A 9,610-nucleotide genomic window follows, 5' to 3' on the forward strand; every position below is an offset into this window, starting at 1 on the left:
TTAAATGGCATTTAAATATATAAAATAAATATCAAAAATATAGATCTTTGTTTTACTATGGTTGCAAATATAAAAAAATTTCTATATGTGACACGGCACCAGAGTTAAGTTAGGGTTTTTCAAAATGCTGACACGCCGAGCTCAAAAGGTTCGCCATCACTGGTCTATACCCACGTTACACATGGGACAAAACAATTCTTGCCAGTTATGAGCAAACAGAAGACACGATGTGGGCAAATATCAGGATTAACATTCATCAGGCATGAGTGGATATGCTAAAGTCGATACAGAACCTATGAAAGATACAATGGTTCCTAACATCCAAGGTGTCAACAAAATGAGACACCTTCTGTTTAACTTTGAGAAAAAAAAATTCATCAGTGTTCATAAAAAATATGTATATTTTCACTGAATAGCAATTATTCTCAATAGAAGAAAGATCCTTTAAAAGGGGGTGGGGGGCGACTGATACTGCAAGGCAAATGTTCAAGTTCTACAAACTGAAACACAACGTAAGTGTTTAAGGTAATAAAACCCAAAGTGACATTTAAGACTTTAATACTCTCCAGGCATAACATGCCATCATTATACTAATGACCAGAATCTAAAAGTTATTTTCAGGCTCTTCCCACATTTAATAAAAATGTGTTTTTAAACGAATGAATAATGGGTCGTAGAGGACTTCTAAAATGTGAGGTGTGAATCTGACCATCCCTCTAAAGTCAGGCTGCTTTGCTTATGACCACATGTCCTAGGCTAGGTAGCTACATTTATTATTACGAAAAAAATTGATAAGCCAAAAGTTCTAGTTGAAAACTAAAGAAAAGGGGAATTGTCCTCAAGAAACCACTATCAGCAGGATACATAGAAAGCTGGTTTTGGTCTCTGTTTTCTAGGTCAGTGTTGTTGCCTGGGTGACTCACTGTAGACCAAATAGCCTAACTAGAATGCAATAGTGTTTGTCACCATGGCAGTGTAAGCACAGGACCTCTGGGTACCAGGTAACTAAGAAAGGAAATCCAATCCAGGCTGCTGATAAGAGAAATAAAAGTGGAGCTGGAGACTGTGCTCAATATTTCAATCACACTTTTCTCTAGATCTATGACAAAACAATTCTTAATCTTCACAATCTTTTATTCATTTCAACGCCCACTGATACCTACTCCAAAAAGTGCTCCATTTCAATTCTATCGTACACTGATCTATCCTTTAAAATCTCTATTTCTGTAAAATATGCATGGCTTTGATACTATCTAGACTAGACTCAACTATAATCTAAGCTTCTTATATTCTCCTCTCCCAAGGGAAAAAAAAAAAAAATGAAGAGGTACTTCTCAGTAACTTCTAAGCCAGAGATCCTCTGTATCGGAGTCAAAATAAGAAGGGCATCTTCGGATGCTATCACACACGGGTGTTTCCCTGAGTGCTGTTTTCACATTAGGACGCTGGGTTCCTTTGGGTCCGTGCACCTTCACTAGGGTTTGTGTTGGAAGTCAAGGCTGAGAGTATCTTCCTGCTTTGTCCCACGGAGCTGCATGGAAGGGTATGAGAGCAAGCACACCTGGAGCAGGTGTCCACACAGAGAGTACATCAGCGACAGGGACAGAGGAACCACACAGGTCACTATGTCGATGAGATGTTGGAAGTCTAGATACCTGCTTCCCAACAGACTGTAATGGGAATAAATGAAATAGTACTTGTGATACTCGTCTGAAGAAAGAGCGTAAAATGAATTTAAAGATATAAGCAGCTACTTTGTCAGTGAAGAAAAGAGGATGAAAGAGAGAAAGAACTGGTCCAGACTGAGTTGGAGTGAAGGCTACGGTTTAAGAGCCAATCAACCTGGCAGGAACCAGGACCTCTAAGGGGTGTGTGTGTGTGTGTGTGTGTGTGTGTGTTTCTGATTAGAAATATGCCACAATTAGCCTTTCAAGGTGATGCAAAGCTCTGCTGCTGACCAAGGATCAGAAAGAAAATGCATGTGTCAGTCTTTTTGGAGAGCAAACAAAATCCAAGCTTCTGTGTCAACTGTGCCACATCACCGAGTTAGGAGGGGAGGCCTCCTAGCACGAAGGATGCAACTTCAATGTTCAATTCTTCTTTTCCACTTTTCCTAGCAGGAGCCAAAACAACGCATCAGTTCTTCCGAGTACATCACTGACAATTTTCCATTTCCATGCCTAATCTCGGCCCTGAAAGACCCCCTCCCTCTTCACTGCCAGCCCCAAGAGTTATCTATCCATCGGTGCTAAAGCCAGCACCTTCTCTGAAAACCTGCTGTGAGTCCCTCCCCCATGAGCAGGATATAATCTCTCCCAATTCTGGCTGCAAAGGCTCCTAGCAGTTAACTCCTAGCAGTTAAACTATAGATTTTAATAGGTTCTATCTTGTAATACAAATATTTTGGCTGCTTTTCACCCAGCCTAGTACGTTTTATAAACTCTTGAACCCTTTTCTTGCTTTATCCATTTCTCCATCTCTGTTTGTCTAGTACAGTAGTAAGTATGCTTTTAATGCATACTTTATGAATGAACCAGCCCTGCCCACACTTCAAACCAGCCACCATTCATTTAACATCAACAAACCTTTGTTAGTCATTTAAAGTAAGTGCAAGGAGTTGGAGGTCGTCAAGTTAGTAGGAACCAACCGTGCTCATCTAAGAACCTGCAACCCAAGGGTGGAGTGAAGAAACCCACCTAATAACTGTAGCAAGCAGGCACAAGTGTGATAATAGGCAGGCACACCCTCGAGTACACACACACGTTTGAAAATAGGAGGGGAGAATCATTTCCATGGCGGGAGAAGTTCTGGAAAGGTTTCATAGAAGGAAAAAAGTCATTTGTTGAAAGTCAGGTTTCACTAAATAGTTTATAATCATCTCATTTAATTCCCACTGAACGCTCTAAATTAAGTGTAGGATTTTTTGTTTGTTTGTTTGTTTTTTGTTAATCCTTGCCCGAGGATATTTTTCCATTGATTTTTAGAGAGTGGGAGGGGAGAGAGAGAAACATTGCAGTTTGTGAGAGAGACTGTGGATTGAGCCTGCAACACAGGTACACACCCTTGTCTGGAATCAAACCCAGGATCCTTCAGTCTGAAGGCTGACACTCTATCCACTGAGCCAAACCAGCTAGGGCAGGTATTTTTTTAAATATATTTTTTATTGATTTCAGAGATGAAGGGAGAGGGAGAGAGATCTAGCAACATCAATGATGAGAGAGAATCACTGGTTGGTTTGCTCCTGTACTCCCCCTGCTAGGGATCAAGCCTGAAACCCAGACATGTGCCCTGACTGGAACCGTGACCTCCTGGTTCATAGGTCGATGCTCAACCACTGAGCCACACTAGCCGGGCTAAATTAGGAATTATTTTTTACCCCCATTTTATAGATAAGGAAATTGAGGCTCAGAGAAGATAAATAATTTGGCCAAGGTCATATAGCTAGTAAATAATCAAACTGGCAATCACACTCCCAGTGGTCTGGTTCCAAAGTTCAGGCTGACTGATGTTCCTACACCCGATTTCCTCCTCCTCCTCCCCTTCCCCCCTTCCTCCTTCTTTCTCCCGCTCCTCCAGAGGCAGATAAAAACAGTGACACCTGCGCCCCGCCTTGAGGACTACATCAGACTTCTACAGGCCTGTCTGGAGGGAGGGCAGGGGCATTCCAGGTATAACCAACAGCTTGAAGATGGCAAAGTTTAAACCAGGGGTCCTCAAACTACAGCCCTCGGGCCACATGCAAATACAAATATTGTATTTGTTCCCGTTTTGTTTTTTTACTACAAAATAAGATATGTGCAGTGTGCATAGGAATTTGTTCATAGTTGTTTTTTTTTAACTATAGTCCGGCCCTCCAACAGTCTGAGGGACAGTGAACTGGTCCCCTGTTTAAAAAGTTTGAGGACCCCTGGTTTAAACCATTAGGAGAGGAGAGTCCCTTACATAACTAAGTGTAGGCCATATAAAATGGAGAGGTTTGGGAGGAGAAAGTCAGTGGGTAATTCTCCACTTCCCCTGTGATATGCTCGGAACGTATGGTAAAGTACATACATTTCTTACCTGCTTAAGGAAATAAATATTGTTAAGTAAAACATTTTGAATGTATTTGAAATTACTGTTTTATGACAATAATCTTGACCCTCAATTACAAACATCTAATAATGCAAACTATGTTGAGAGAAAGACTGATTCTCTCTACATTTCCTATTCCTCCAGCCTTCTCTGTCTTTATCTCTCTGTGAAGATGTTATCTAGAGACTTAAATGGTAAGACTAAAGATTAGAGACACTAAATGCCAATAATTTTCTTAGGTAAATGACAAATGCCCTATCATGCCAACCAACACTTAAGCATGTTCAAATGAGAATTCTGAAGTTATATTACTGGACTGATTTAAATATTTTAAGAAGTGTAAAAATATTTTAAATATGGTGCCAGGTGGGTCATGGAAATATCAGGGGGAACACTTTATAAAGTATACTAGAGGCCCAGTGCATGAATTCGTGCACAGGTGGGGTCCCTAGGCCTGGTTGGCAATCAGGGCCCATCAGGCCATCTCACCCAGTCCTGATTAGGGCCTGCTGGGGGGGGGGGGGGGGGAGGCAGGGAGGGACCATGGGAGGTTGGGAGATTGGCGGGGGAGGAGGGGAGGTTGGCCGTGGGCTGTGGGGGTGCACTGAGAGTTTAAATTGTAGAGTCTTCAAAGTTCTCAAAGCCTCCAGCCACGGGGAATGAGGGAGGCTCTGGGCAAGGTGAGGGTACAAGAAGGGCTGCCATACCAGTTAGCAGACTTGCAAAAACCAGGACAGGAAATCACTGACTCCCAGATGTCTCGGGTGCACTCGTCTCTTGCAGGGCACCTGGCTCACAGAGTTCCTGATGACAGTGCAGGTATTGACTCATGGCCCCGATCCCAGGCACTGAGTAAGTCAGTTCTCACAATGGAAAGCTGGAGGGCTTCAACTAAATGGCACAGTGGAAACGAGGGCTACCAGGATGAAATGTCATGACCTGACTTATAATTTCCTGAACATTACATCGTAAAGGGAGAGATTTCGAAAGGCTGTTATAATCACTGTTCACAGCAAAGAAAGAGATCTTGCTTTTTAGAACCAGGGAGTCTTTCCACAAGGAAAACAGTAAAGTGAAGTGCTTACTGTACTAATATTTCAGCTTTCCCTATATATTTTAAATATTCAATTTGATTTCTCTTCCTGGAGTCAAACTTGGATGGCGTGGCAGTCCCTCCCTTCTCTCACCTCCATCCCTCCTCATCCCTCTTCCCCTCACCCCTCTCTTTCCAGTGCTCCTTTCTTACACTCTCACTTGCCTCCCCCTTCTCTCCTCCTTCATCTCTTCCCCCTTCTCTCCTCCTTCATCTCTTCCCCCTCCGCTCTCCTCTGGCTCTTTACTCCTTTCTCCCCATCCCCTACCCTCACTCTCTCCTCCTCTCTCTTTTCTCCCCCTCTCTTCTACTCCCCCTTCTATCTTTCCCTCTTTTTCCTCCCCCTGAAACATGTGAAAAGCCCTTTTAGTCCATCCTAGTTTATCTTGAGTACTACAATCCTGGCTCACATTTTGCCTAAGATCCAGCCCAGGAACAGTGGCTGATGCAAAGCTGACTGGAACCTGACTTTTAATTTCTGAGTCACATACATTAAAGCCACTAGAATGGCAGACTGACACCTCAAAAGAGCTGGGTCTGATAACATCACAGGCGAGACCATGGGAAGGGAAGGGAAGGGGAGGGAAGGGAAGGGAAGGGAAAAAAACTGCCCCACAGTGACCACCTCCGTCTGGAAAAATGTGCCGTTCCTCCAAGACTGCCTTCTCCAGAACTCCAAGGATTCCAGAATCACTGACCAGGAGGACAGCCAATCACTTGGCAGCTTGCTTAATCTTGGTGTTTACCATGAGCCTGTCAGAAAAAGTGAGCAGGCAATTTTGTTAACACCAACTGATTTTTGGTGGCCAATCTTAAAAGGGCTTCCTCCCCAACGCCAGTTTCAGATTTTTACTTTAATGAGGGCCTTCATTGAAACTCCCTAGGAAAAAGGAGTCGGCAGGGAGTTTGCGTAAGGAAAACATGGCCCTGTATTCTGATCTAGAGACCTGTTTCGTTTTTCCCTCCTGGGCTGGGGGAACTTGCAACACTTTTTTCACCCTCTTTAGCTAAAGGGTGTCTGGAAGTGAGCACATGGCTCATCAGCACCACCCAGTGAGACAGGAAAGAAAGGAGAGTAGCATGGGCAGTAGCCACAGACTTGAACTCCAGTTTTGACACTTTCTGGCTCTGTAACTGTGGGCCCGCCTCAGCTGTGAGAGGGGCCAGCCTCATCTCATCTGTGAAATGGAGATAATGCCACTTACATAGCAGGGCTGCTAGGAGACTAAGGAAGGCATTCCTTATGAAATGCCTGGTACATAATAGGACCCCAATAAAAATGCTGGCCCTCCCAACCGCCCCTCCCCTCCCCCCATAACTTTGCTACTTTTACCTAAGAAGAATTAATTTTGATCACTCCCCGAGTTCATTTTTGGTATTCAGATAAACAGCAACCAACTTCTTGTCCATAAAACGTATCTGGTGAAAGCTGCTTTTTGAATTAGTGGGTACATTTTCACATTTCTTTTTTTAGTAAAGCCTAAATATTCTTTGAATTCGGCTAATTTTAACTTGTAAGGGACAACACTTTCTTAACAGACTAGATAAGATCCATTCATTTCACAAAGCAAATTGGAGCTTTAACTATATATTAATCTAACTATATTAAGCTAACATTTATGGAGCACTTACTACTTTCCAAGTATTGGGCTAAGCACTTATATGTATTTAAATGCATTTATATCTCATGTAAACCTAACAACCCCATAAGACATCCTATAATTATCCCCATTTTACAGATGAAGAAACTAAGGCAAAGGGTAAATAACCTGGCGACACAGTAAAGGACAGCACTCAGTCACAGCCGAGAGCAGAGAGGGAGCCCCAACTTAACAGACTGCATTCGCTTTTCAAAAAACGGTGCTTCCTCCCATCTTTATATCACCCAGGAAACCTTCAAATATACAAATGAAAGAATTTTGGCAATCTCCCCATGATCCAAATGCCCACCACTGAATCACATCTCAAAAACTCCTCATTGCTGTATTTCGGAGAAGAGTCTAAACGCATCACCATATTCCAAAAGGAAAGTGAAGATTTAATCCACTGCTTCCCTGAACTTCTCTCTGCTGGTCTTCCTTTAGTTATTTCTGTGGGTGTTTTCTGCCTCCCGGGTGTCTTAAATCACAGATATTTTATAATCATCCGATAACTGAGAATAGCCCCTCGGAAGAGACCAGCCAATGTCGCTAGTGAATACTACGGAAGGAAGGAGAAAGTCACCGCGACGCTTCCCACTGGGCTCACAAAAACTCCACGGAAGAATAAAACTAACCCCGCCGATGGCTCTCCGAAAGCTGCAAAGTGAGGCCGGGCTGGCTGCGTGGGAAACGCGGTGAACCTGCGTCCGCGCGCTCCCCTGCCCGCCCCGAGGAGGAGGAGGAGCAGTTTTCGAAGCGGGGAATGGAAGCGAATAGTTCCAGTTCCGCGTGGACGGGCTCGCAGCACCCGAGCTCCTTCAATGCCGACTGACAACTGGTTTATACGAAAGAAAGATGAAATCTAACAAGTCCAGGCAGCAGCCCCTGCAGACGGCGAGGTGGGCGCCCAGGGGTCGGCGGGGTGCGGCCGCTCGCCAGCACAGGGTGGATGGTCCCTCGCCAACTCACCGTCGCCAACACGTCCAGCCCGGGACGCAGAGACCCGGCTGCGGGCAGACCGAGAGCCGGCGACGACCGCGGGCGCCACTCCCCACCTCCCGCTCCCTGGGGGGCACGCGGGGCGTCGCCCCGCACTTGTGCCCCAAGAAAGACCCCTGGCTCCGAGGCCAGCAGGAGGCAATGCCTGGCCGAAGTGAGCTGCCAGCCAAGTGTGCCCACCTGGTGGTGCCCCGCCGGCTGCTCGCCCCTCGCCCCGCACCCCCAGCCCGCGCGTCCGGCGCCGCGCCCCCACCTGGGGACGCCGGCCCGCACCCTCACCTCTCGCCGCAGCCTCCTCCGCCGCCGCCATCGCAGGAGCCGTGGGGCGGGCTCCGCAGCCCCAAGGCCGGCAGCATGGAGAGCCCGGAGCCCGCTCGGCGCCGGCCCAGGTGGCGACCTGGAGCTGGGACTCGGCCACCCGCGCTCCGCCAGGTGCCGCGGCCGCCGCCACTGCAGCCCCGGGGCGCGCCGCCAGCGCCGAGTGTCCGCCGCGCGCCGGGCTACGGAGCATGCGGACTGGCCCGCTCCCGGGTCCGGGCGCCGCGGGGCTCGGCCCGAGCGGGACCGGCGCGGGGCGGAGTCACAGCGGCACCGCCCCGCCAACCCCGCGGCTGGAGGCAAAGTGCGGCGAGGCTGGCCGGGTCGCACCTCGCGCCTCTCCTGTTGGAAACAGGTTCTCACGGTCGCTTTAAGGTTCGCGGTCTGAGTGCTCCGAAGGTTGGAGTTGTTTCCCTTGGGGAAAAGACAAAGGATGGATGGAGATTGTTGCTCGAGGAGGAGTGGGTAGCGCGGCAGGGGCTTGCGGGGGGCGAGGCGGGGAGGGTGTGGCGGGATGGGGGGCGGGGAGGAGGTTCCCCTGCACTTTCTGCCTCGGGAAGAAGAAAGGTTTAGCTGCAGAAACGAGGGTGTAATGACTGAGGACGCCATTTCAGATCCTGAACCGGTTGGGTAAATTCAGAAGCCACATCCTTCCAGGATCCCTTCATCCTACGCCGCAAACGCCGGCTCGCTCCCCCCTCACTGGCCCCTCCACCGGTTTCTTGGTTACAGTTTGTCTAGTAGAGGTAGTGGAGGAAAGGAACCGCAGAGGGAACACTTAAAGCTTTGCTTCAACCAGCCTAAACCTTTCCATCACCTTACCGGACTCGTTATTATCGTCTTAACTAACTGCTGATGTGTCCCCAGGGCTACTTGGAGCTGAGCCTGGGTAAGGGGCTGGGAGCGTGCTCCCCGGCAGAAGAAGGCAGGGCGGGAGAAAACTGTCAGTCTTAAGTGGGGACTGGGGTTATCTGCTGCCGGAGGGCGAAGTGCTAAAAACGGTGCTGCCTTTAATAAAACGCGCCGACACATCCTAAGCAAAACCGCTCTTGAAACATCTCCATCCTAGCTTTGACTTGCAACTTTACCTGAAATCCACCAATACCAACCTCTGCTGGCAGCTCAGAAGGAAAAATTCCAGAGAGCCTGGCAGATAGTCTTAAAATCTGGCCTAGGGTTCCCCGCACGTATTCAACCCTAGCTTTCCAGACAAGTACGCTGTTTTGAGATACTTTTTCCAACCGGGGGTGGGGGTGGGAGGATACTTTTAGACCTGGGCATGCGTCACATGGTACCTTCATGGTGAAGCGGGATTGCTAGGACCCTGGTTAAAATACACAGCACAGACTATGTAAACATTGTTTGCTTACAAATCACCTTTGCGAGGTGTTTGAACACTTGTAATTCTTGTCTGATTAGTAGGCAAACAGAGGTTCAGAGGTGATGAGTATTTTGGCCAGGATCAGTCAGTAGCTGGTAGAAGCCAGGC

At 47.4% G+C, this 9,610-nt stretch overlaps 1 protein-coding gene across 3 annotated transcripts in view; it reads right to left on the reverse strand.

The window, feature by feature from the left end:
- BMAL2 (basic helix-loop-helix ARNT like 2) overlaps window positions 1-8,234 on the reverse strand; it is a 54,328-nt gene extending 46,094 nt beyond the window's left edge. For 2 of the 3 annotated variants that reach the window (XM_070410512.1, XM_070410511.1), the window contains exon 1: window positions 8,083-8,181. In XM_070410512.1, the coding sequence (XP_070266613.1) occupies window positions 8,083-8,113 (31 nt within the window). In that variant the 5' untranslated portion in view covers window positions 8,114-8,181. Of the gene's footprint in view, window positions 1-8,082 lie in introns of all 3 variants that reach the window. The other variant, XM_070410513.1, reaches the window with a different exon arrangement.
- Window positions 8,235-9,610: the final 1,376 nt, after the last annotated feature.

This window comes from Myotis yumanensis, unplaced genomic scaffold (assembly GCF_028538775.1).
Source record: "Myotis yumanensis isolate MYYU_CA2020_CCGP unplaced genomic scaffold, mMyoYum1.0.hap1 SCAF_3, whole genome shotgun sequence".
NCBI lineage: Eukaryota > Metazoa > Chordata > Mammalia > Chiroptera > Vespertilionidae > Myotis > Myotis yumanensis.